The sequence below is a fragment of the Gorilla gorilla genome, chromosome 1 (genome assembly GCF_029281585.2).
Source record: "Gorilla gorilla gorilla isolate KB3781 chromosome 1, NHGRI_mGorGor1-v2.1_pri, whole genome shotgun sequence".
Taxonomy (NCBI): domain Eukaryota; kingdom Metazoa; phylum Chordata; class Mammalia; order Primates; family Hominidae; genus Gorilla; species Gorilla gorilla.
Genome location: NC_073224.2, coordinates 204,218,745 through 204,246,169, shown reverse-complemented (window position 1 = coordinate 204,246,169; position 27,425 = coordinate 204,218,745). Strand labels below are relative to the sequence as shown.

Sequence of the window (27,425 nt, the reverse complement as noted above, 5' to 3'; positions counted from 1 at the left end):
CAGCAGCCCTCAATGGAGGAGCTGGAGTTGGGGCATGTGCCGAGGGGAGGAGCTCGGCAGCTGCATCCCGCCCCTGAACAATGATTTATTCATTCTCCTGGCATGCACAGAGAAGACAGGCTGGGGAAACATGGCCCCACAAATCGCCCTCAGCCTCAGCTGATTCCCACGGCAATCATTGCAGTTCAGAGTGCCCCCTCCCACTTGTAATGTTTTGCCTCAAGCTTGCCCTTCCTCTTCCTCGTAAGGAAGTAGACTACATTACGGGAGGCCTTAAGTAGCCTTAAGTTCAGGCAAGCATCGTTCTTCGAGTTGGTTGCACCCAAACTCAATTCCACTCTCTGAAAGCTTTCTGGCCAGGTTTTCCTCACACACCCACAGAAACAGATGCAGACAAAAAAAAAAAAAAAAAAAAAAAAAAAAAGCGCATAGCAAAACCTGTCTCCAGGATGGCCCCCAGCAGGGAGTTGGGGAGCTTAGCCTAGAAGTAACTGACAGGTGATGGGAATGTAGTAAATGTTTGCTGGATGAGTTAATGGCTGCTAACAAAAGGTAGTGTGCTTGCATGCTCTCACTCCTCTTCCCAGACCCTTTCCTCCTTCTTGTAGTCACATCCATCTGGCTCCAATTCCCAGAAGAATCTCTTAGAAATCTTTGGGGATGAGGGGACAGAATGAAGACACGTAAGCAAAGATGCTAAAACCTGTAGATAAACAATGCTGGGTGGTGGTGGGTGGGCGGGTGCGGTTTCAAGAAGTCAAATTGTGACAAAAGGAAATTTGCTCTCGCCCTCTTGCCTCCATATGTCATGTCACCAGGGCCAGATCACACACACACATCATCATAATAAATAAAACTGAAAATCAATACTGTTAGCAGAACAGGGAGAGCCAGAATGAAGTGACCATCCTCAGACTGGCCCCTGGGCCTACTGGCCCCAAGCTTGTAATTACCTTGTCACACAGAAAACAAATCTATTGTGGGTGGTAAGTGTGAGAGGTGGGGGATCCCAGGCACGGAGCTTGCCGGCTGGGGAGCAGGGGAAGGGGCACAGTAGGAAGACTGATTGGCCTTCAGTGATGGTGGTGCAGGAGCTTGAGACTAACAAAACTAAGGCCTGGACAGTTTAAGAAAGTTTTGTTGTTTTAGTCAGGAGGGTGAACACCCTAAGGGAGGTGATCCTGCCCAATACTGGTGTGGGGCGTGAAGTTGCCGGGGAAAAGCCTTCAAGCCCACTCCTGGAGCCTCAGAAGGGCAGGTGGCTAGGATGCTGCTGCCCTCTGGTGGGCATAAAGAGACAGTATCCACACCTCCAACGCTGGAAATCCATTGCAAAGGAGTCTCCGTTCTTTGTTGTTCTAAAGGCTTGGCCACCAGGACTAGTGCATTCATAGCTTGGATTTCCCAGGAAGCCAACTCTGAGACTGTTTAATGTGCCGGATGTTAATTAAGAACCTCCTTTGGGATCAACAGCTGTGGAAGAATGAGAATGAGCAGGAGTGGGCAGAGGAAGAAGCTGATCTACAAGACAAGCCAGTGACAGCCTCAGCCAACCCCACAGGGAGCTCTGAAGCTAGAATGGCCCTTCAGAGTTGACCCAAAATAAGCTAAGAAGGCCAGGCCTTTATACACCTGTTGCCATTGAATGTGGGCTATCCTTGACCTTGGGCAAGGTGCTCTCTGAGGCAATTCCCACCCTGGAAGGCTGTCTGCATAGTGCTCCCAACAGTTAGGCCAACAAGACCTTCATGGAAGGGTCCACACTCCACACCATAACTCATCAAATATTTGTCAAAGGGACAGCAGGTTTAGATCATGCCTCAGGCTGCAGGCTCAGTTGGGACAGTCCACAAGTCTCAGTTACCGGGGCTGTTATGCACTGATCCTTGGAAACGGTGAGGGGGGCCTTAATGCTCAGATTCATGGATTCATTCATTCAACGGGCATTTGTTGAGATTTACTCTGTGCCAGGCCTTGAGGCAGACACTTTACAATTTTTTTTTATTTAATCCTCACAACTGTGAAGCTAGTATTAACTCAGATTATTCAGATGAGATCAAGTTATTAAGTAGCTTTCACAGTCCAATGACACTTTGAAAAAAATGCCACTCACAATGGGACAAGTGCTATTGCTGCTGCCAAAGATTTCTCAGGCCAGAAAGGGTCTTGGCTGTCTTCTGTGTGTGTGCATATGTGTATGAACGGGATGGCTTGCTTTCTGCTTTCAGCCAGAACATTTCCTCTATGGCAGCCAAGAACTATGCCTCAATAGCCTCCTGCTTTAATTCCTTCCTAAAAATGTTGCTGCTCAAGGTAACAAAACCACAAGCTTTTTTTTTTTTTTTCTTTTGAGGCAGTCTCACTCTGTCACCCAGACTGGAATGCAATGCTGCAGTTTTGGCTCATTGCAGCCACAACCTCCAGGCTCAAGTGATTTCCTACCTCAGCCTCCCAAGTAGTTGGAACCACAGGTGCATGCCACCATGCACAGCTAATTTTTGTATTTTTTGTAGAGATGGGGTTTTGCCATTTTGCCCAGGCTGGTCTCAAACCCCTGAGTTCAAGCAATCCCCCCACCTCAACCTCCCAAAGTGCTGGGATTACAGGCATGTGCCACCATGCCTGGCCCAAAACCACAAGTTTTACAAATTCCTGGTTGTAGCTACAGAGCAAGCCACCATTGCCCAAAAGAAAACTGGGCTAGCTCCTTCCCTGGATAGTCAATGGAGAGACAGCCCTGGATCCTCAGTGTTCTTTTAGCCATTTGATCATCAGAAAGTTGATGATAAGTTCTTCCCTAATGTCTAACCTCCATATTTGCTGCAACTCTTTGGGACAATAACATTGAAGGGACAAGAGGCACAGGTTTCTGTTTCAGAAAACTCTCAGTACCCTGCACCTCTCACTAACCTGCCCACTCTGTGTAAGGGACTGAGGGCTGGAAAGATAGAGAAAACTGTCAGCTGCTGTTCTTCTATAGCCCTGATGGGTTCTAATCCTTGGTCAATTAAGACATCCAGCAACCAACATGAAGATTTTAATTTTCTCATTTAGATTCTAATCATAAAGAACTTGAAGGAAAATGAAGGAGAGAGTACACTTGGAAGTCATGGAACAATTTCTGGGTCTAACTACAGAGACGTTCACTCAACCTCAACACACACACACACACACACACACACACCTTTCCTGCTGGGCCCCCAGAACACACACACACACACACACACACACACACACATACACACACACACACACACACACACACACACCTTTCCTGCTGGGCCCCCAGAACCTAATTTTTCACGTTTTGGAAAACCCAGATGATTTTTGCCTAGGTCCATCTGGTTTTCCAAATAACCTGTCTTTTTGATAAATAACGTAAGTTAAATTAGACAAGACAAACAAACAGAAGGGTGGGCAGTCAGCCTTTTTCCTTCCCTCAGCCTCTGAGAAAAAGAGATGAGGGCCGAAAAACCCAAACCACGGCTCACTCCCAACCCTGCCCCAGCACTTTCTACCCCTTGGACTAGGCAATAATTCTCCAGCCTGGAGCTGGGAGCTGCCTCTTCAACCCTACATCTAGCCCACCAGCCATCAAGAATTCCGCGGACTACGGTTCTCTCTAAAATGAAGGGAAGGAGCTCAGGTGTCCACCCCAACCCCTTCCAATCACCCTTAAGCTGTAGCTACTTCAAACTCCCTTTTCCCATTATGAATCCCACCACAGGGAAGAACTAAATCAATAAACTGAAAATGAAAAACCTTTAAGGTGAGAGGAGAGAGGACAAAAAGAGGGGATGGGAAGGACGTGGATGGTACAGACCAAGACAATAAAACTACTGGGGACAGAAACCAGGCACCTTGGTCTCAAAAGGTAAAATCTGAGGTGACACCAGCCATACACAAGCCATGTCTATCTCCCCAGTCCACTAGAGTCCAGGCATACACACAGGCCTCCATTTCTACTGCTATAACAAGTCTCAGCACATAGCTAGCCACCAATGGTGGACTACGGAGCTTTGTTGGGGCTTGGCTTCTCCTTCCCACTCAGCTCTACCCATTCCTCAGCAGTGAGTTAGCCTGCATTAGTGCAGCCTCTTAAATATGTACATTCACTTCACATTAATTTATACCTTTGATCCTAACCATACCCTGTGAGCTAAACGAAGTCATTTCACATGAGCCCCATTTTCCAGTTGAGGAAAAAAGAGACTGACTTACCCAAAGTCATGATGCTTACAAGCTGCAGAAAGAGCAAGGACTAAAGCTCTACACCTCTATTCTGTCCTACACTAGAAAGCTCCTCTGTATATAATTCAGCTCTATGCTTTTCACCATTAGCTCTTCCAGGCCTCCCATCACTCATTGCTCAAAAAATTCATTGAATTATTTTATGTGCCAGGCATGGTGCTACCCAAAGCATACATTTTTCAACAAAACAGATATGGTCTGTTTTCACAGCACTTACAGTCTAGTAGGGAAAGCAAGCCTCAACAAACATTAAGGTAACACATCATGATGATAGACCCAAAAGAACAGGAAACTTAAGGCTGGGTGTGGTGGCTCATGCCTATAATCCCAGCACTTCGGGAGCCTGAGGTAGCTGGATCACTTGAGGTCAGGAGTTCGAGATCAGCCTGGCCAACATGGTGAAACCCCGTCTCTACTAAAAATACAAAAATTAGCTGGGCACTAAAAGCACAAAAATTAGCCAGATGTGGTGGTGCGCACCTGTAACCCCAGCTACTTGGGAGGCTGAGGCAGGAGAATTGATTGCCTGGGAGGCCAAGGTTGCAGTGAGCCAAGATCACGTCACTGCACTCCAGCCTGGGTGACAGAGTGAGAATCCATATTAAAAAAAAAAAAAAAAAAAGAACAGGAAACTCAAACAGAGGTAACCTAATTAAGAAAGGGGTGGTAATGGTCAGAGAAGGCTTCTCTGAAGAAGTTAGGCTTAAGCTAACACCTTCCCCGTCTCTATCAAAAATACAAAAATTAGCCGGGTGTGGTGGTGCGTGCCTGTAACCCCAGCCCCTTGGGAGGCTGAGGCAGAATTGCTTGAACGGGGGAGACAAAGGTTGCAGTGAGCCGAGATCGTGCTACTGCACTCACTCCAGCCGGGGCGACAGAGCGAGAATCCATCTCAAAAAAAAAAGAATAGGAAACTTATACAAAGGTAACCTAATTAAGAAAGGGGTGTTAGGCTGGACTTGGTGGCTCATGCCTGTAATCCCAGCACTTTGGGAGGCCAAGGCGGGCGGATCACGAGGTCAAGAGTTCGAGACCAGCCTGACCAACATAGTGAAACCCCGTCTCTACTAAAAATACAAAAATTAGCTGGGTGTAGTGGCACATGCCTGTAATCCCAGCTACTTGGGAGGCTGGGGCAGGAGAATCGCCTGAACCCGGGAGGCGGAGGTTGCAGTGAGCCGAGATCGTACCACTGCATTCCAGCCTGGGCGACAGGGCGAGACTCCGTCTCAAAAAAAAAAAAAAAAAAAAGAAAGAAAAAAGAAAGGGGTGTTAATGGTCAGAGAAGGCTTCTCTGAGGAAATTAGGCTTAAGCTAACACCTTGAGAATTATGCATTAGTCAGACAAAGAAGGAGGATGGATGTAGGGGAGGGCATTCCAGGAAAAGAGGACACTTTAGATGCTCCTGAGGCTGCATGTCATGAGAAAGAAGAGTAGACAGGAGGTTGGGAGGCAGAGCTATGTCATGCATCGGCCATGAGAAGTTTGAACTTTGAGTGCAGTGGAAGACATTAAAAGATTTTAAGTAGGGAAGTGTCATCCTCCAAATTATATTTACATAAAGGTCGCCTCTGGCTGCTGTGCAGATTGGATGAAAGGGAAGCAAAAACAGAAGTGGGGGGGGGGGGTCAGGAGTTTACGGTTGGACCCTAGAAAGAAATTGTGGAATCTTGGACCAGGGGGCTGGCCATAGAGCTGGAAGAAATGAGCTGATTCAAGATGCAATTTGGAAGTAGAAATAACAGAACTTGGAAATTGTCTGATTACAGGATTAAAGAATGGGTCAAGAATGCTCTTCAGATTTCCAGTCTGAGTGACTGGATATATGGAGGTACCTTTTACTGAAATGGCAAATACAGGAGGAACAGCAGGTTTTTAGAGAAAATCACATTTTCATTTTAAGTTTGAGATATTTGAGAAACAATGGGCCTTTCAGAAGTGGCCTACAATATATGATATAATTGTGATACTGGTAATTTCTTTCATTCTCAAAGGAGGTGAATTTCTTTTTTCTGGGAGCTACTGGCAATTTCTTATGCTTACAGAGTGGCACTTGACATAATGCACTGACATACATTTTCCAACTGAAGCCCCCCAGCAACTCTGAGACAGCCATGACTTAGTATCCTCATTTTATAAACAGAGGCTTTGAAAGGTGTAGTGTTATTTATTCAAACTGTGGTAGGCACCACTACATTCCAAGCTGTGTGCCAGGCGATGAGTAGGATATAAGGGTAGAAGATACAATACCATCTCAAGGATGACATAATCAAATAGTATCATGGGAACACTCCTCCCAGAAATACTCTCCTCTATCCTTAGGAGCACAAATCCCAGGACAGGATGCCACAAGAGTGATTAGACATAACCCTAGGAGATAAAAACCAAAAACACCCCCTAAAAAGTCTTCCAGCCTGAGCATTAGAAACTCTCAAAGTGAGGAGAAGTTTGTAGAGAAGCAGTTGAGAAAATGAGGGATGCCACAGAGATCTGAGTACCTTGTCTCTAGAGCTTTGGTGAATAAAATCTTATGGTTTATGGAAGAGACCCTAGTATGGCTGTGCAACTGTGAATTAATGAGATGAAATTAGAGACCTGTTTAAAGAGGTTAATACCATGTATCCCTACTCAAGTGTATGGAACAAGGAAGAAACAAAAACACTGACAGTGAGCCTACCCTATCTCCCACACTCATGGGCTCTCATCCCTCCAAATATGTAATTTCCAAGCTAGTGAAGCTGAGTCCTCCTCAGAGCCAGTGGCAGGTCCTGGGGCTTCAATTTCATTAAAACATAGCTGATGCTGCTGGCTCAGTGCTTTGGGCAAAGGACATATGGGTCAGATCGAAACTGTCCATGTCAATCCTGTTACCAAGATCAAGGCTTAGTTTACTTTATAGCAGCCATCCTGGCATAAGGAAAAGTAACCCAGAGTTTGACTCAAGTTTTCTTTCTCCAAAGAGTGCTTTCTCCCAGGAGCCTCAATCAGAAACCATTTTCTTTCTTTCTTTCTTTTTTTGAGAGGGAGTCTCACTCTGTCGCCCATGCTGGAAAGCAGTGGCGTGATCTCAGCTCACTGCAACCTCTGCCTCCCAGGTTCAACCAATTCTCTTGTCTCAGCCTCCCAAGTAGCTGGGACTACAGGCACCTGCCACCACCACGCCTGGCTAATTTTTGTATTTTTAGTAGAGACGGGGTTTCACCTTGTTGGTCAGTCTGGTCTCCAACTCCTGACCTTAGGTGATCCAGCTGCCTCAGCCTCCCAAAGTGCTGAGATTACAGACATAAGCCACCACGCCCAGCCCAGAAACGATTTTCTCCCTGGATTTCTCAGGCACTAATTTTCTTTCTTTTCTTTTTTTTTTTTTTTTAGAGTTGGGATTTCACCATGTTTCCCAGGCTGGTCTCAAACTCCTGAGTTCAAGCAATGCACCCACCTCAGTCTCCTGAAGTGCTGGCGTGAGCCACCGGACCTGGCTGAATTTTCTTATCCTCAGTTGTCAATCCCAATTGTCTTTTCTATCTCTCCTCAAAAGACATGTAGGGAAACAAGAGGGAAGAAATATCTAGGCTTCCTGCTCAGTTCTCTTTTGCCCAGCAAGGGCTACTTTGCCTTGGGAACTGTTTAGAGAGTTCAAAGAAAGAGGCAAAAACATGTATCTTGAACCCATGGATAAAATGAAGTACATACAAACTTAGCTAAAGAGAAAGGCCAATCAAAGCTGTAACAGGCTGGGCATGGTGGCTGAGCCTGTGACCCCAGCATTTTGGGAGGCCAAGGTGGGAGGATTACTTGAGGCCAGGAGTTCAAGATCAGCTGGGGCAACACAGCAAGACCCTGTCTCTACTAAAATAAAATAATTAGCGGGGCATGGTGGCATATGCCTGTAATGTGGCCCAGCTATTCCAAAGGTTGAGGAAGGAGGATGCTGAAGCCCAGGAGTTCAAGGGTACAGTGAGCTATGATTGTGCCACTGCACTCTAACCTGGGCAACAGAATGAGACTGTCTCCAAAAAATAAGTTTTTTAAACAAAGAGCTATAATAGAAGGTACCATTTATGTAAACTCAATTATCCTCTTCACCTGAGCTGAACCCAAACCACTTGGTAAGTTAACTTGATCAATTCACTAGGACTGAGAAGCCAGTGAGGGGACAATTGCAGCAGCCTCTCAGTTTAGACCCAGAGGGTTTCCCTGGGATGGAGACAACCTGAAAATGAAATGCTCCTCAAGGTTAGACAGGCACTGACCTAAGAATGAGCATTCAAGCTGGACAGCAAATCTTCCCTTCAAGGCATTAAGATTTATTGAAAAACTACATACATATTAAAACATCTTTATACACATTTTCACCATTATAAGATTACAAGTATACAAACATAAGTATTGTCAAAGTCAACATCTTCAGTATTAGAAAACTGTAGAAAACCGGCCGGGTGCGGTGGCTCATGCCTATAATCCCAGCACTTTGGGAGGCCGAGACGGGTGGATCACCTCAGGTCAGGAGTTCAAGACCAGCCTGGCCAACATGGCGAAACCTCATCTCTAATAAAAATACAAAAAATTAGCTGGGCGTGGTGGCAGGTGCCTGTAATCCCTGCTATTTGGGAGGCCGAGGCAGAATTGCTTGAACCTGGGAGGCGGAGGTTGCAGTAAGCCGAGATCGTGCCATTGTATTCCAGCCTAGGTGACAGAGCCAGCCTATGTCTCAAAAAAAAAAAAAGAAAAAGAAAAAGAAATAGAAAAGAAAAACTGTAAAAAACCTACAACCTAATTGCATCAATTAAATTGGTGTTCCCATCTCCCAATAAAAAACTGGCACACTCTCTTCCAACTGCCCAAGTCCAGGTCCTGACACTGAAACCACAGTATTCACATGGAATGTTTTTCCAAAGCAGCACTGATGCTCAGTTCTGAGGGGAAAAACATTTGTCTAAAATTCTGAGAAGCTTGTGGTAGTTCAGGGAAAATGGAGAATGATGGCAATTCTCTTCAATAATATTTTTATTAAATTCCATGGTGGTCTTCTCTCAAAATTAGTAATGAAATGCTGAAATGTCCATTGATTAGTGAGGGCAATGTATGTAAGCCAGGAGAATGCGATAAATAAGGGTTATGTTTCTTCTTGTCAGACCCAGAAGGGAGATCTTTGAACAACAGTGCTTCAAATTGAGAATTCAGTCCCAGGAAGGGTCTCTCTGCCCCACAGACTGTGGTGGACAAACACTGGGTGTAACACTTTATCTTCATCCTCAAGCCCCAGAAAATTAGAGGCACAGTCTTTCTGACTTGGGTACCAGTTTAAGTCCTTATTAAGCAGCAAAAATTAATTCAAAATTTGATGCTGCCTTGGGAAGAAGCATACAGGAAAATGAAAGGGGTAAGTAAGAGTAATACAGCAGCCCATCTGTTGGTTCCTAGGTCCTCCATCTAAGAAATCGTTCTTTTGGCTGGGCACAGTGGCTCACGCCTGTAATCTCAGCACTTTGGGAGGCTGAGGCAGCTGGATCACTTGAGGTCAGGAGATCGAGACCAGCCTGGCCAACATGGTGACTCCCTGTCTCCACTAAAAATACAAAAATTAGCCAGGTGTGGTGGCATGCTCCTGTAGTCCCAGCTACTTGGGAGGCTGAGACAGGAGAATCACTTGAACCCGGGAGGCAGAGGTTGCCGTGAGCCGAGATTGCGCCACTGCACTCCAGACTGGGCAACAAAGTGAGACTATCTCAAAAAAAAAAAAGAAATCTTTCTTTCACCGAGCCCCGGTCATCATGGTACGTTATCTCATGGGTGTAAAGGAGTCATTATGGTACTGATTTTCACTGTTTAATCTGTAATGTCACACTTTTCCCTGCTCTTCCTCTTCCAACCACTTCTATCAATCACAAAGAGATATTAATCCAGAAAGCTGCTACGATAAAATGTCAAATGTCTAATGGAGGAAGTGAAACCTAACCCAAGGCCAGGTGCGGTGACTCATGCATGTGACCAGCACTTTGTGGGGCCGAGGTGGATGGATCATTTGAGGTCAGGAGTTCAAGACCAGCCTGGCCAACATGGTGAAACCCCGTCTCTACTAAAAATACAAAAATTAGTTGGGCGTATTGGCACATGCCTGTAATCCCAGCTACTCAGGAGGCTGAAGGAGGAGAATCGCTTGAACCTGGGAGGCAGAGATTGCGGTGAGCCGAGATCACACCACTGCACTCCAAGCTGGGCAAGAGTGAGACTCCATCTTAAAAAAAAAAAAAAAAAGGAAACCTCACCCAAGTATTCCATGAGTTGTTGATGTTGTAAATACTGCAGAATTGAAATCAGTGGCCAATTCAGGGAATAATACTAGGAAAAGAGATGTCCAGAGCTGTGCAGTAGAAATCACTGGAATTTCTGTCTGCAATCTTATTGCATTGATTATGAAAGAAGGAAGGAACATTGGCTGGAGTGTCAATTCCACCTTTCAGTGCTAGAAACTTCTCAAAGCAGTCTCAATGTAGATTTTGGCACCTTTGATGGTGTTAGCTCTCCAAATATTTGAAGATGCTTCGCGTCAATCCTGAAGTGCTATCATCTGTTTTGAGGTGCTTAGGTGAAGGAGAAGTCATGAAAGATGGACCCCTTTTCTTTACCTAGAGAGCAGAGAGGGAGTCAGGGCCAGCTAAAGACCTTCATACAAGTATTTACCTTCAATTAGCTCTCAAGCAACTCATAAATTGTGGATGATTAACAACAGAAAAAAAGAAAGAAAGATAAACTTTCTCGGCAAGTTTCAAAGTTGATTACCTACTGGGGTAGCAATTCTCTTGTACCTTATCGGGGAGTGCAAGATTTCAACATTGCAGCATAGAGGTTAAGCCAGAATTTTTGTTTTTAAATTTAAATAAATGAATAAATTCTGGTTTGGGGAGCCACCATATTAGTTCTCAAATTCCATACCTGAGACTTAGACGATTCCTTTGCCGCCTCAGCCTTGACAGGAGAAAGTGTATGAAAGACAAAGTTTCTTGAATTTCGAGGAGCACTGGGGTTACGGTCAGAGAGAGCAGCCAGTTTCTGAAGCACAGCTTTGGGCTGGTTTAGCAGTGAGCCTGTCTTCACCTGAGGAAAGAAGAGTCATCTGGTATCAAATCCCAAGTGCCAACTAAAGAATGAAAAGTCCTTCCCTCCCTGCTTCCCCCTAGATATTGAGGGTACATATGCCTACCCTACTCAAATAGAAAAGAAATAGCAGACTCCTTTGACATTAACTTTTTCCCTGCAGCCACCTCCTTCCTCTAATGACAGAGACTATTCTCTAAGCTGGACCTGGGCCTTTATAACCTGTAGACTATGATGTCAGATTAACAAGGTTCCCAACCAACCTGTTGAGCACTTCCTGGTCTGATGGCTTCAAAAGGATTTCTGAGCAAAGACTTTGATTCCTGAATAACCATAGGGCGACTGGCTGGAAAGAAAAGACAGAGAGGCCTATTCTGGGAAAAGCTGATTAGAATTACTTTTAAATCTAAACAAGCTAAGAAATCTTGTAACTAAATCAGTATGCTAAAGCCATGGGAACTCTGTTCTATATAATGGTGACTCTGAAACTATAATAATTGGCTCCAAGAAGAGAGACAACTAAGTTGAACAGTAATCATTTAAGAAAAACAGAAGTGGTCAGTGTATGGAATAGTGAAGAGCTTCATTTCTGGAGTTAAATATTCCTGGATTCAAATCCTACCTCTAACACTTAGGTATACAATCCTGGGCAACTAGAGAAAGCCAGAATTAACTACTCTGAGCCTTAGAACATAAAGTAAAACCAGCCACATATACTCATGAATACAGTCTCTACTGCCCAATAGTCTAAGATCTAAGTACACTGTCTCCCACCACCTCTGTGAAGCCTCTTTAAGACAGTATTAGACACAAGCTTATGATTAAGCTGCAACAGCTCCTGAAGGTTAGAGTCACCTCCAAAGCTCTACCACTAACAATCCAGGGGGCTAGACCCTAAGGAGAAACAAGAGCTCACCATTCTTCTGCAGTGCTTTGGCTGTAACTTTCTTGGCCAGTATCATAAACTGACTGTCCTCCCCAATTTCTTCTTCTTCTTCAGCTGTAATTTTCCCCTGCTGTGCCTGAAAAAAAAAAAAATATATATATATATATATACAGCATTAAAAGTCTATAGCCTTCCTAAATAGTTAGCATGGCCTGGATTGTGAAACTAGAGTTCCTGGGGTATTTGTTTTCCTTTTTGCAGCCTTTGCTGCTTTAGACAAAAAAAAAAAATTAATCTTAGACAAACATGAAGAGAACTGTCTATGGTATAGCCTTCTCAAAACACAAAAGATAGCTCAAGGATTAAAAGAGATAGCAATATGTTGCCTAAGATTTTGAAACTATCATGACAAGCTAAGATTTTGAAACTATCATGACAAGCTAAGGGACAGTCTCATAAACTAGGGTCAGAGTAGGTGAACTCCTACCATGTCCCGAAGCCACTGCTCTCGTTCAATTCGCTCCTTCCTCCACCTGGCTTCTGACTCATCAAGCTGTTCTTCGGTCTGATCATCATCAGAGTCTCTGTGGAACAAGTCCATCTGGGAAGCATCATCTAAACAAAGAGTGAAGGTAATCAGCATTCGGCAGTCCTCACAGGAGAGGGTGCTTGGACAGACAAAAAATAAACCCTTATCATTTACTATATAATGATGTAAACTTTTCCCATCCACTAACAGAAAACAGTTACAACTAGGTCTTCACATAGGCTGTTATAGTTTTGCTTGCCATTTGCCATCTGAAACTCGACAAATGTGCATTGTAACTGTTTGCTTTTTTTTTTTCTGAGATGGAGTCTCACTCTGTCGCCCAGGCTGGAGTGCAATGGTGTGATCTCTGCTCACTGCAACCTCCGTCTCCCGGGTTCACGCAATTCTCCTGCCTCAGCCTCCTGAGTAGCTGGGATTACAGGCGCGTGCCATCACAGCAGGCTAATTTTTGAACTTTTAGTAGGGACGGGGTTTTGCCATGTTGTTCAGGCTGGTCTTGAACTCCTGACCTTGTGGTCCACCCGCCTCTGCCTCCCAAAGTGTTGGCATTACAGGCGTGAGCCACCGCGCTCAGCCCGTAACTGATTGCTTTTAAAGACAACAACCAAGATACCTATGTTTTTCCATCGAAACTTCCTCATTCGCCCAGGACCATCGCTGTGCAGATCCCCATCAGCAAGGTACCTCTCTTGGTATAAACGTAGCTGTCGCTTATCATCATCCAACATAGTTTTCCTGCAACAGGAGAAATAAGGTGTTCAAAACAAGGACCATTCTGGCTGGTTATAGGGCTTGTCTTAAGATGTACCCTATTACTCAGAAGGGCTTGTTGGGATACTGACATGTGTATTTTCTTGATTTGACTCTGCAGTTCCTCATCAGAAGGAAGTACTTCATCAATTACGTCCTCTTCATATTCATCAATTTCTTCCCCATCATACTCATCTTCGCTTCCCACATCACTTCCTGACACCTCTGCCTCATCCTCCAGGTATTTCCTCAACCTCCTAGAAAGCAATTTTGAGGATTAGAAAATGCAACAATGAATATACTCACAGAATATGGAAGCAAAGAAAAGCAGAACAGAGTCACTTCTAATAATAATAAACATAATACATTTGATAATATTTAAATTTTTTTGTAATAGTCTCCACTTATGATGGTTTGACTTAATGATTTTTCAACTTTACGATGACATGAATGTGATACGCACTTAGTATGCTTCTCGATTTACGATGGAGTTATATCTGGATAATATGAAAGTGCATTTTCAACTTATGATGGATTGATCAGGATATAGTCCCATTGTAAGATGTGGAGCATCTGTATTTAAAAGTTGATCACTTAATATGTCTTGTGTGCTAATAACTGTGCTTTACAGGCATTAACATATTATCATAGGAATGGGTACTATTATTCTCTTCATTTTACAGTTGAGGGAATTGAGCCTCAGAAAGATTACATTTACCCAAGGTCACATAGCTAGAAGGTAGCAGAGCCTGGATTCAACTTAGATTGGGTGATTTGAAAGCCAGAAAACTCTTAATCTCTTCTACATGTATTAGAATACCTGCTGGAAGGTTCAAACTATTTCATTTTGCATTTGAGCACACCAGCTTTAAGAGACAAACTAGAGATGGTGTGGTGTAGAAAGGTAATAAACTGGGATCTTCTTACAGCCTAACAAATCTTGACCCCCACATCAGAAGGAAGACTAAGGCTCAGAGCTCCTGGTAATCAAAACGACTACTAGTTACTTCTTCTGACTTCAGCTCCCCTGGAGAATAAATCTGGTGTCACCCTGGATTCAAAGTCATCTTGGTCCCATGTGGTCCAAAATGGCAGAAGTTTGGTGGCTTTCTGAAAACTGATTTTTATCAAAGACCTATACTGTATTTTCTTTTTTTTTTTTTTATTTTTTGAGATGAAGTGTCGCTCTGTCGCCTAGGCTGGAGTGCAGAGATGCCATCTCGGCTCACTGCAACCTCCACCTCCTGGGTTCAAGTGATTCTCATGCCTCAACCTCCCGAGTAGCTGGGATTACAGGTGCGTGCCACCATGCCTGGCTAATTTTTGTTTTTTTAGTAGAGATAGGGTTTCACCATGTTGGCCAGGGTGGTCTTGAACTCCTGACCTCAGGTGATCTGTCCATCTCAGCCTCCCAAAGTGCTGGGATTACAGGCATGAGCCACCACGCCCAGCCTATACTGTATTTTCTTAAAGCTAAGTTGTTCTAAATCCTAGGGTTCCTGGAAAATTCCTTCAGGGGCCACTAGTCACTAAGTTTCCCAAACTTCCCACTTACCATCTTTGAACAGTTCAACTTTTATCTGTCATTCTTTAAAAGATTTTATTTGAACAAAGAGCTCTGCAGATAAGAACCACTACCTTAGAAAAATCTATGGATAACCTAAAGCTGTATGAGAGTTAATTTGATAGGTGATAAATTAGAACCCAAAGTGAATCTTAATAGAATGAAATGATGGGATAAAAGCAACCACATAAATCTAATAGGGATCAATATGATGTCCTATATGTGAATTCCAAATCATTCACATACAATATAATATTAAATACCTGTTAGAATTGTCTTTATAAAACTTTTTTTTTAACATCATAGGAAAATGTTTCTGGATATGCTAAGTAGAAAAATAAAGATGCAAAATTATACATATAGAAAGATTGTACAAATCTCAACTATATAAAAATATATGCATAAAAAAGATTAAGGGGAACTAACTAACTTTCATTTATATCCTGGATGGTGGACATGGATAAGTTTTTATTTATATCTTTCTGTATTCTTTTTTTGAGGGGGTGGGGGGGAATGGAGTTTCTCTCGTCGCTCAGGCTGGAATGCAATGGCACAATCTCAGCTCACTGCACCCTCCACCTCCCGGTTCAAGCGATTCTCCAGCTCTGCCTCCTGAGTAGCTGGGATTACAGGCACTGGCCATCACGCTTGGCTAATTTTGTATTTTTAGTAGAGACGGGGTCTCGCCATGTTGGCCAGGCTGGTCTCGAACTCCTGACCTCAGGTGATCCACCCGCCTCAGCCTCCCAAAGTGCTGAGATTATAGGCGTGGGCCACTGCACCCGGTTTGTATTCTTTTAAATATCCTAAAATAAATATTTTACTTTCATGAACAGAACAACATATCAAAAAAAATGAGTTGGGCCGGCCGGGTGGGGTGGCTCACGCCTATAATCCCAGCACGTTGGAAGGCCAAGGCAGGTGGATCGTGAGGTCAAGAGATTGAGACCATCCTGACCAACATGGTGAAACCCCGTCTCTACTAAATATACAAAAATTAGCTGGGTGTGGTGGCACGTGCCTATATTCCCAGCTACTCGGGAGGCTGAAGCAGGAGAATCACTTTGAACCCGGGAGGCCTAGGTTGCAGTGAGCTGAGATCATGCCACTGCTCTCCAGCCTGGCGACAGAGTGAGACTCCGTCTCAAAAAAAAAAAAAAAAAAAAGCTGGGCCTGGTGGCTCATGCCTGTAATCCCAGACTTTGGGAAGCAGAGGCAGGAGGATCACTTGAGGCCAAGAGTTTAAGACCAGCCTGGGAACAAAGCAAGGCCCCATCTCTACAAAAAATAGAAAGAATTAGCCAGGTGTGGTGGCACATGCCTGTTGTCCCAGCTACTTGGGAAGCTGAGGCAGGAGGATTTAAGTTAAAAAGTGGCAAACTATTAACTGACTGTTAGGGGAGACTTCACCTAATCTAAGTTGAATCCAGGCTCTGCTGCCTTCTAGCTATGTGATCTTGGGTAAATTTAATCTTTCTGAGGCTCAGTTTCTTCAACTGTAAAATGAGGAGAATAATAGTACCCACTCATAAGATAATTTTTTTTTTTTTGAGATGGAGTCTTGCTCTATCACCCAGGCTGGAGTGCAATGGGGCAATCTTGGCTCACTGCAACCTCTGCCTCCCAGATTCAAGCAATTCTCCTGCCTCAGCCTCCCAAGTAGCTGGCACTACAGGCGCCCGGAACCATGCCTGGCTAATTTTTCTATTTTATTTTGTATTTTGTATTTTTAGTAGAGAGGGTTTTACCATGTTGGTCACGCTGGTCTCAAACTCCTGACCTCAAGTAATATACCTGCCTTGGCCTCCCAAAGTGCTGGGATTACAGGCGTGAGCCACTGTGCCTGGCATAAGATAATATGTTAATGCCTGTAAAGCACAGTTATTAGCACACAGGACATATTAAGTGATCAACTTTTTTTTTTTTTTTTTTGAGACAGAGTCTCGCTCTGTCACCCAGGCTGAAATGCAGTGGTGCGATCTCGGCTCACTGCAACCTCCACCTCCTGGGTGCAAGCGATTCTCCCTGCCTCGCTTCCTGAGTAGCTGGGACTACAGGCACCCGCCATCACATCTGGCTAATTTTTATATTTTTTAGTAGAGAGGGTTTCACCATGTTTGTCAGGATGGTCTCGATCTCTTGACCTGTGTCACCAAGACCAGGCTGGTCTTGAACTCCTGACCTCAGGTGATCCGCCTGCTTCAGCCTCCCAAAATGCTGGGATTACAGGCGCAAGCCACCGTGCCTGGCCTAGTGACCAAATTTTAAATACACCTGAAGGAATGGACATATTAATAACACGTACATTTGCCTTTTCAACTTCTCAGATCGCTTCAGGAGTTCTTCTTCATCATCATCTTCATGGTCTTCTAGTGCCAGATCATTACCAGAGTCACTGTGTTCATCCTACAAAATCAGCATCATATCCAAATTAAGCAGAATAAAATGCGTCCTCAATGAAAACAGGATTTATAAACATCTGCCCAAATACCTCATTCTAGGAAATTGTTTCTGATAAGATGCCAAACTTAGAATTCTCAAGAACTGAGGGGAAAAAAACACTTGAGGGCAGCAATACATGGAGCTCAGTTATGATTACTTTATTCCCTTCATACTCACCTCATCACTGTCAAACTCATTATCATTTGAAACAAGCCGAAAGTCTCCAAATTCCTCCTCCTTGTCTTCCTCTTCCCTAAAATGTAAATCAATGAATCAATAAATAAGTTGTTGAAAGCAAACTGCAAGTAGTCAGCCAAGTTAGGAATTTAAAAAAAATTTTGTGTGTGTTAATTTTTTTTTTTTCTCTGAGACAGTCTTGGTCTCTTACACCACCTGGAATACAGTGGTACCATCTCAGCTCACTGTAACCTCCACCTCCAGGGCTCAAGTGATCCTCCCACATCAGCCTCCTGAGTAGCTGGGACTAGAGATACAAGCCACCATGTTCAGCTAATTTTTGTATTTTTGTAGAGACAGATTTCACCATGTTGCCCAGGTTCATCTTGAATTTCTGGATTCAAGCAATCTGCTCGCCTTGGGCTCCCAAAGTACTGGGATTATAGGTATGAGCCACCTCGCCCAGCCAAATTTAAAACTTTTATTATCACCAATAATCTCTTCAATAAACAGGAAGAAAATTTTTTAAATTTTCAATTGTGGTAAAATACACATAATATAAAATTTGCCTTTTTAACGATCTTTCTATAGTTCTGTAGTGTTAAGTACATTCATATTGTTAAGCAATCTCCAGAACTCTTTTCAGCTTGCAAAACTAAAACTCTATACCCATTACACTCTCCATTTCCTTATAACCTCAGTCTCTGGCAACCACCATTCTACCTTCTGTCTCTATGCATTTGACTACTCTAAGTACCTCATGTAAGTGGACTCATACAGTATTTGTCTTTTGGTGACTGGCTTATTTCTTTTAGCATAACATCCTAAGGTTCATCCATGTTGTAGCAAGTGTCAGAACTTCTTTTTTTTTCAGACAGGGTCTCGCTCTGATGCCCAGAGTGAAGTGGCACAATCATGGCTCAATGCAGCATTGGCCTCCCAGGCTCAAGCAATTCTCCCACCTCAGCCCCCTGAATAGCTGGTACTGCTGGCACACGCCTAGCTAATTTTAGTATTTTTTTATAGGGATGGGGTTTTGCCATATTATCCAGGCTGGTCTCAAACTCCTGAGCTCAAGTGATGCACCCACCTCAGCCACCCAAAGTGTTGGGATTACACGTGTGAGCCACCATGCCCAGCCAGAATTTCCATTTTAAGTTGAATATTCCTTTGCATATATACCGCATTTTGTTTACCCATTCATTTGCCAATAAACATACGTCGCTTTCATGTTTTGACTACTTACTGTGAATAATGCTGCTTTGAACATGGGGGTGCAAATATCTGTTCAAGTCCTGCTTTCACTTTTTTGGGGTACAGACTAAGAAGTGAAATTGCTGGATCATATGGTCATTCTATTTTTATTTATTTATTTATTTTGAGACGGAGTTTTGTTCTTGTTGCCCAGGTTGGAGTGCAATGGCATGATCTTAGCTCACTACAACCTCTGCCTCCCGGGTTCAAGCAATTCTCCTGCCTCAGCCTCCCAAGTAGCTGGGATTACAGGCATGCGCCACCATGCCCAGCTAATTTTTTGTATTTAGTAGAGACGGGGTTTCACCATGTTGGTCAGGCTGGTCTCCTGAGACCTCACATGATCCACCGTGTCTGGCCTCTATTTTTAATTTTTGAGGAGCCATCATACTTTCCCTGGCAGCTGCACTATTTTACATTCTCACCAATAGTACACAAGGTTTCCAATTTCTCCACATTCTTACTAACACTTTTTGGGTTTTTCTGATAAAAGTCATCTTAATGGGTGTCTCACTGTGGTTTTGATTGGCATTTCCCTATTAATGATACTAAATAGCTTTCATATTCTTGCCTTTTTTACCCTGTTCTCCACCAAAGCATTATAATTTGCTTACTAGGCATATATGAGACTCAAATCCACTGCAAGATTCTCAGAAAAGGTGCAAAGCCCTTAAGATGATCAGTTATTTTGATTTTATCAAAAGGCCAGGCCTTCCCAAATTCTCAGCAATCTGAGACTTACTTGTCTGTGGGAAAAGAGCCTGAGCAAAGAGCAAGTGCTTCTTCCATTGGATCACCCATGCTGCTCTCCTTCTCCTGTTTATTTAACTCTGATGAGGCTGGAGTGGAGGCATCTACATCACAACAAGGAAAAGATGTGTCACCAAGGAGTGATAGCTTTATACTCTTTTCCCAGCCATCTAAAGTCATGCCAGCTCGATACACTTCTAAGGTAAGCTTGCCAAGAAGAGCCTACCATCTATTCATTCAACAAATCCTTATTTAGTGCTTACTATGTGCCATATGTGCCAGGCCACCAGGGATACAGTAATGAACAAACCACTATCCCAGGTCTCATAGAGCTTATGATCGATCTAGCAGTTGTGTGCATTGGGGGCAGGGAACAGGAAGTAAGTTAACATTTACATGAAATTTATTATACATCAGACACTGTTCTAAACTTTGTACATACATTAATCATAAATGATGTATCATATGGGCAAAGCTAAAGCAGTCTTTTTTTTTTTTCGAGACTTTTTTTTTGAGACAGTCTCTCTCTGTTGCCTAGGCTGGAGTGCAGTGGCACAATCTCGGCTCACTGCAACCTCCACCTCCGGGGTTCAAGCAGTTCTCCTGTCTCAGCCTCCCAAGTAGCTGCGATTACAGGCACGGGCCACCATGCCCAGATAATTTTTTGTATTTTAGTAGAGACAGGGTTTCACCATGCTGCCCAGGCTGGTGGCGAACTCCTGAGCTCAGGAAATCCCCTGCCTTGGCCTCCCAAAGTGCTGGGATTACAGGCGTGAGCCACTGCGCCCGGCCTAAAGTAGTCTTAAGTTGATACTTTACCACTCTAAGAAAGTAAGAGTTCTAAATGTCAGGGCACTAAGCAGTGAATTCAGTTTATACACAGATTCCATCATAGCCCTGTTTTCTGTGAACTTTTCACCTGAGGGTAAGGGGCTTCTTTTCTTTCTTTCTTTTTTTCTATTTTTATGCAGGGTCTCTGCCACCCAGGCTGGAGTGCACTGGTGTGATCTCAGCTCACTGCAACCTTCACCTCCCAGGCTCAAGAGATCCTCCCACCTCAGCCTCCCAAGTAGCTAGGACCACAGGCACATGCCACCATGCCTGGCTAATTTTTTTTTTTTTTTTTCGTAGAGATGGGGATTTGCCATGTTGCCCAGGCTGGTCTCAAACTTCTGAGCTCAAGCGATCCATCCAACTTAGCCTCCCAAAGTTCTAGGATTACAGGCATGAGCCACCCCACCCGCCCAGGGAATTCTTTTCAAGGGCACTGATGCTTGGGTGTGGTAAGCCTGATGCTCTCGGTTGGATATTTACCCTGAGAAGTGAATTTTCCTGAACAAAGGTTCAGAAGTTCCTCCATGTTCTCTTTCTTGTCACTCTTCCTGGGTAGATGTTTTTCAGCCTGAGATGTAAACTTTCCAGTACACAAATCCAACAGCTCATCCATGTTGGCATCCATGGCATTCTCATCCATACTGGCCAATGGCAATCGAGGCTTCAAAGCTTGGTACTGATTCCTGTGGTTTCTAACATTTAAGAACCTAAGAACCAATGAGCACAACGAATAGTGTAAAAAATTCCTCAGAGAGGGCCGGGCGCGGTAGCTCACGCCTGTAATGCCAGCACTTCGGGAGGCCGAGGCGGGCGGATCACGAGGTCAGGAGATCAAGACCATCCTGCCTAACACGGTGAAACCCCGTCTCTACTAAAAATACAAAAAATTAGCCGGGCGTGGTGGTGGGCGCCTGTAGTCCCAGCTATTCGGGAGGCTGAGGCAGGAGAATGGCGTGAACCCAGGAGGCGGAGCTTGCAGTGAGCCGAGGTCGCGCCACTGCACTCCAGCCTGAGTGACAGAGCAAGACTCTGCCTCAAAAAAAATTAAAAAAAAATTCCTCAGAGAAATGGCAAAGTAGGGGGTGAAAAACCTCTGAATTCATTTCCTACACCAGTTAAAAGCTGAATCTTAAACCAGAAAGCAAAAGATTCAAACTTTAGGCTTGTGTTAATCTAAAGAGGGAGGGAAAAGTTTTGTGAAAGAATAAAATGTTACTCAGAAGGTAAAGTGTAAAGGATAACTTTTAGCTTCAGATGATGCTAGAGCAGGGCTTGGCATTATGTCCTGTAATGTGCCACCAGTCTGTGAATTCTCAACCTTACCCAACAATAATAACATAGCAGGATGGATACAGGGAAATTTGATGACCTTACAATACAAGATCTATGCATTTCAAATAAGACAGAAATTGAAGGACCAGAATGTTAGCAAGAGCTATTTATGTTTATTTTCTGGACAGACTTTGTTCAAACTTATAGAATGTAATACTAATGGTCTGTACACCTTCTCTTTCTCAGAAGAGAAAGCACAGATGGAGTGACAGAAGCTCACTTATTTTTAAACAAAATTAAGCAGTACCCAGCACCATTCCCGCCCACAGAAACACAAAACTACCTACCCATCTGCATCCAACAGTTGGCTCTGAGTGTCATCTTCTAAACAGAACTGGAAGTCTCCTGCTCCTAGGAAAAGTGTCTTAGGCTCTGGGGAGGCGTTATACAGATCCTGGGAATCCTCTATGGGAAGTGAAGGCTCAGACAGTTTCCCTGAACTCTGGCACCCAAACAAAAACAAACAATAACAAAACATTTTACAAATGTCATTCATTGTCATGACAACAACAGAAGTTGCTATTTGCAATATTTAAGCTACTCTCAGGAAATTGTAGTTGAGGGGGACAATACACAGCCATGAGAAGCATAAAGAAAAATACCTCCAAGAAAGTAAGAATACTGGATGAAGCTTGTTTTTAATACACAAAGGGGGTGGATTTTTTAAACTGAACACACATAAGCTCAGTACCAACGTGGTGGGAGTTGGTTGGCTGGGACAAACTTTATTTAGCAATGTGGGAAGCAAAGAGAGGAGGAGATTAGAAAAACCATTACCATCTTACCTTAGAAGCTGAGCTGACCAAACTGGCTCGAAATAGCCCAGGGGAAGGAGATCTGAATCCTCCTGCTGTAGGGAAAAAACTGGTCCCACGGCCTGTTTGTCTGTTGCAAGGCTGATAGGATGGAATCGTGGAGCCAATCAGCTCAAAGCTGCTATTGTGGCTGCTCTCCTTTGTTAGCAATGAACATGAATCATCCTCATCTAAAGAAAGAGAAACACCTTTTAAGCACATGATTACAGAAATAAGGTGGATTTGTTTAGGAAAAAGAGTTGAGGATGAAACTGTCAGATAAAATTCATAGGCAAACCCCTCAAGTTATATGTTCCAAAACATTAAGTTAAAGGTAAATTACAGTACTAAGATAGCATTATATAATCAGGGCTTATTACTCTGAGCTAAGTGACACTTGAAAGTTCTTTTTTTTTTTTTTTTTTGAGACAGTCTCGCTCTGTCACCCCAGCTGGAGTGTAGTGGCGTGAATTCGGCTCACTGCAACCTCCGCCTCCCGGGTTCAAGCGATTCTCCTGCCTCACCCTCCCAAGTAGCTGGGACTACAGGCGCGTGCCACCACACCTGGCTAATTTTTTATATTTTTAGTAGAGACAGGGTTTCACCATGTTAGCCAGGCTGGTCTCGATCTCCTGACCTCATGATCCGCCTGCCTCAGCCTCCCAAAGTGCTGGGATTACAGGCGTGAGTCACTGCGCCTGGCCAAAAGTTCTCTTCTTTCTCTTATCCTTCCTAATGCCTATGATCACACTCTTCATTATCCAATCAATTATACATCTTCCTTTGATCTACATACAGAAATATTTCATTGCTCACTCAATCAACACACATTCACTAAGGACATTATGTACCATGGTCTACTATAAATAAACTGCAAAAAATAGACCAAGGAAAATATTCTAATTCATAAACCCTTTTCATAGCTACATATGAAACTGGGAAGCGACCAGATTTAAAAACATGGAAACTTACCGTACTGCAGTCCTTAAATATCAAAGCTGAGGGACAAAAGAAATGTTAAGTTCTGCACAAGAATCACTACTTACCCAGTTTGCTAGGCTGCTTGCCTGAGTTTTCATCTGTTTCTGATTTTTCTTCAGTAGGAAAGTAACTGCAAAATAAGAAAGTAAATTGGTTCAGTATCTGTTCCTAGTTTTTACAGGAGGGGCAAATCCAAGGCAATTTTAAGTTTTCTTAGAGAGAATCACTTACCCCATCTTGGAAGAGCTGTCCTTAAACAGAAGTAAAGTAGAATCTGATGAGAGAGACTTGGGAACAGAGAGGAAACCAACTGCCTTGCCAATTTCACTACTGCCATCATTATTTTCTTTATCCATTTCTTTTTCATCTTTGGTTTCTATTTCTTCACTACTAAGAAGGAATTCTGCAGTCTTTACCAATCAGGCCACCACAAAACAAAAAATACAAGTCAAAACATTTAAAAGCAAATACACTGGTAGCCTGAAATATGGCTGATTGGTTACAGATCACATCTTAAATTCAAAAAGGTAAACTTGAAGGAAGTTCCATATGACCATTATCAACATAATTTTCCCTGACACTTCTAGAACTTTTTTGTATTTTTTTTTTTACCTTCTACCCTCCCGAAATTGCTAAGATTATAAAGGACGACTGGATTATCATTTTATTGAGGCAGTAAGAGGTTAATTAATCAGTCTAAGATTGCAGGCTGACTACTGATCTCAAACCAAGCACAGACTGAGACAGGCTGTATAGCTCAGCCATTGCTTTCTTTCTCCTTTACCCAAAATTAAATATTAACTCAAGTTGCTGGGCATGGTAGCTCATGCCTGTAATCCCAGCACTTTGGGAGGCCACAACGATGGGAGGATCACTTGAGGCCAGGAGTTCGAGACCAGTCTGGTCAACATACTGAGACCCTCATCTCAAAAAAATTTAAATAAATAAATAAAATAAAATAAAATAAAGTGATCCAAGCATACAAAAAGGAAAGCTTTTTTTTTTTCTTTTTTTGAGATGCAGTCTTGCTCTGTCGCTCAGGCTAGAGTATAGTGGCACAATCTTGGCTCACTGCAACCTCCACTGCCCGAGTTCAAGCAATTCTCCTGCCTGAGTAGCTAGGATTACAGGTGTGTGCCACCACACACAGCTAATTTTTGTATTTTTAGTAGAGATGGATTTTCACGATGTTGGCTAGGCTGTTCTCAAACTCCTGACCTCAGTTGATCCGCCCACCTCAGCCTTCCAAAGTGCTAGGATTACAGGCATGAGCCACCCTGCCCAGCCCAAAAAGGAAAGTTTTTTAATACTTAACAATCGTATCATCACCTGTTTTCCCTAGGCAGAAAACAGTACTACGGAACAAGGGCAAGAGGCCCTTCTACAAATGCCTTCTTCTACAAAGAACGAAAATAACTCAGAAAGGCCTCTACCTCCCTAAGAATTTACTCCAGGCCTCAATCTAGCCAAGGTTAGGACTGCTTTTTAATCTGATAGAGAAACCTAAATAAACAACAAAGATAAAATTTCCTACGAATACAAAGCCATTTTTAATATTAGCATTATTATATTAAAATATATAAATAAACAGGTGGAAGCCCAGGCAATGGCATTCTGTCAGTACCACTGAATATCTGTATTCAGATATATAATGATGATCTACAGATGTTCAGTGGTACTGACAGAACTGAAGTTCCTAAGATTTAGGGATATATGAGGTAGTTACCCTCATCATGCCCCTAAAACCTCTTATACAATTGAACATGCTTATTATACTCTTTTTCAAGTCTGACTTTTTCTCTCATATTCACCATGACAAGGTAACAAAACAACGTAATTGCCAGAAACCTCCTGATTTCCTTCTTCTTCCTCCTCCTCTTCTTTCTCCTCCTCTTCCTCTTCCTCTTCTTTCTCTACCTCCTCTTCTCCATCTTCCTCAGACTCATCTGTCATTTCTTCCTCTTCCTCCTCCTCTTCCTCAAACCCATCTTCATTATCTAATTTAAACAGTGCTTGGCGCTTCTGGCGCTCCTCAAACCTTCGGAGTTTCATTGCTTCTTGCAGTTTAGCTTTTAACACCTGAAGCTTTTCACCTGAACAGAAATATGTAGAAATGCTTTAGACATAATACAATAATTAGGTATGCATTTTAGGCAACTCCAGAAATATTCTAGTCACATCCCAAAAGGAAAATCTGAGACTCTAGTATTCTGGGCTTTTTTGTTATTTGAACGCAAGAGTATTATTATGAATTGAAGTATCAAAGAGAACTTCTGCACCCTGGATAGTATACTACTCAGGGATTATAAAATAATTGTTCAAAAGAGAGAAAAGGGGGGTAGGGAGTAGAGCTTCAAGTCTGTGGCTCAAAAGCCATGAAGAAAAACACTGATAAATTTACCTATATTAAAGCAAAAGAGAAACGACTCGAGTAAAATGAGCTAATGATATGAACTGGCAGTTCACAGAAAAATAAACATATATTGTTAATAAATTAAAAGTAATGCTTAATCTCACTTCTAATTAAAGAGCTACAAATCAAAATAACGAGATACATTTTCGACATGTTAGTCTGGCAAAAATTAGAAGGTTTGATAATACCTATTATTGAGAGGAAACAGGAACTCATACACTGTGATTCAGAGTGGTACAACCATTCTGAAAGACAACTGGATGATATATATCAAAATGTGATATATATCATGACAATTCCACTGTAAGGAATTTTGCATCTAATATACCACCATATATCTGGCACTATAATATAACACTGTATGCAATAGCAACAACTGGAACAAACAAGACATCTGTCAATACGAGTATGGTTTAATGAGTCATGTTGTATTCATTCAATGGAATATTATGCAGCCATTTTAAAAAAAGCCTCAAGGCCGGGCGCAGTGACTCACACCTGTAATGCCAGCACTTTGGGGGGCCAAGGTGGGCAGATCACGAGGTCAGGAGTTCGAGACCAGCCTGGCCAACATAGCGAAACTTCATCTCTACTAAAAATACAAAAATTAGCCAGGCATGGTGGCGGGCACCTGTAATCCCAGCTACTCGGGAGGCTGAGGCAGGAGAATCGCTTGAACCCAGGAGGTAGAGGTTGCAGTGAGCTAAGATCGTGCCATTGCACTCCAGCCAGGGTGACAGTGCAGGACTCTGTCTTAGAGGAAAAAAAAAAAAAAAAAAAAAAAAGAGCCTCAAAAGCAATATAAAGTAGATCTGAGCTCTGGAGTTAGGTGGTCTGGATTAGACCATTTATTAGCTGTGTAAACTTGAGCAAGTGTCTTAAGTACTCTGCATATCAGTTTCTTCATATACAAAACAAGGATACTAATGTTATTTACCTCATAGGGTTGTAAGGATTAAATAAGATAAAACATATAAAGCACCTAGAGCAATGCCTGACAGGGAGTAAATGTTCAATGTCACACACGTTCACAAAAAACGGTATATGGATAAAAATACTCCTATAAAGACATACAAGAAATTGTTAATAGTTATCTTTGGGAAGACTAGTTTTTCATTTGATACCTTTTTTCCGTGTTTAAAACTGTTTTCCATGTGATATATTACTTGTGATTTCAAGGGAGGGGTGAGAGCTGTCCTTAATACATTTCTAAAACACAAAGCAGAATGCATGTTATGATCACATTATAGGTGGGTTGTTTTGTTTTGGGTTTTTTGTTTTGAGACAGGGTCTCACTCTCTCGCCTAGGCTGGAGTGCAGTGCCACAATCATGACTCATTGCAACCTCAAC

The 27,425-nt window shown here is 43.0% G+C and overlaps 1 protein-coding gene across 8 annotated transcripts in view; it reads right to left on the bottom strand.

Annotated features, from left to right (window-relative positions):
• CLSPN (claspin) overlaps positions 1-27,425 on the bottom strand; it is an 89,653-nt gene that overhangs the window by 5,028 nt on the left and 57,200 nt on the right. For 6 of the 8 annotated variants that reach the window (XM_055391608.2, XM_055391600.2, XM_055391614.2 and 3 more), the window contains 16 exons: positions 25,510-25,754; positions 23,893-24,071; positions 23,727-23,791; positions 22,672-22,871; positions 22,174-22,328; positions 21,035-21,261; positions 19,713-19,824; positions 17,717-17,792; positions 17,403-17,503; positions 13,626-13,790; positions 13,397-13,518; positions 12,721-12,848; positions 12,264-12,369; positions 11,611-11,693; positions 11,186-11,347; positions 8,536-10,878 (listed from right to left, as the gene is read on the bottom strand). In XM_055391608.2, coding sequence (XP_055247583.1) covers positions 10,768-10,878; positions 11,186-11,347; positions 11,611-11,693; positions 12,264-12,369; positions 12,721-12,848; positions 13,397-13,518; positions 13,626-13,790; positions 17,403-17,503; positions 17,717-17,792; positions 19,713-19,824; positions 21,035-21,261; positions 22,174-22,328; positions 22,672-22,871; positions 23,727-23,791; positions 23,893-24,071; positions 25,510-25,754 — 2,237 coding nt within the window. In that variant the 3' untranslated portion in view covers positions 8,536-10,767. Of the gene's footprint in view, positions 1-1,326; positions 1,474-8,535; positions 10,879-11,185; positions 11,348-11,610; positions 11,694-12,263; positions 12,370-12,720; positions 12,849-13,396; positions 13,519-13,625; positions 13,791-17,402; positions 17,504-17,716; positions 17,793-19,712; positions 19,825-21,034; positions 21,262-22,173; positions 22,329-22,671; positions 22,872-23,726; positions 23,792-23,892; positions 24,072-25,509; positions 25,755-27,425 lie in introns of those variants that run through there. The other 2 variants (XM_055391604.2, XM_063700394.1) reach the window with 2 other exon arrangements.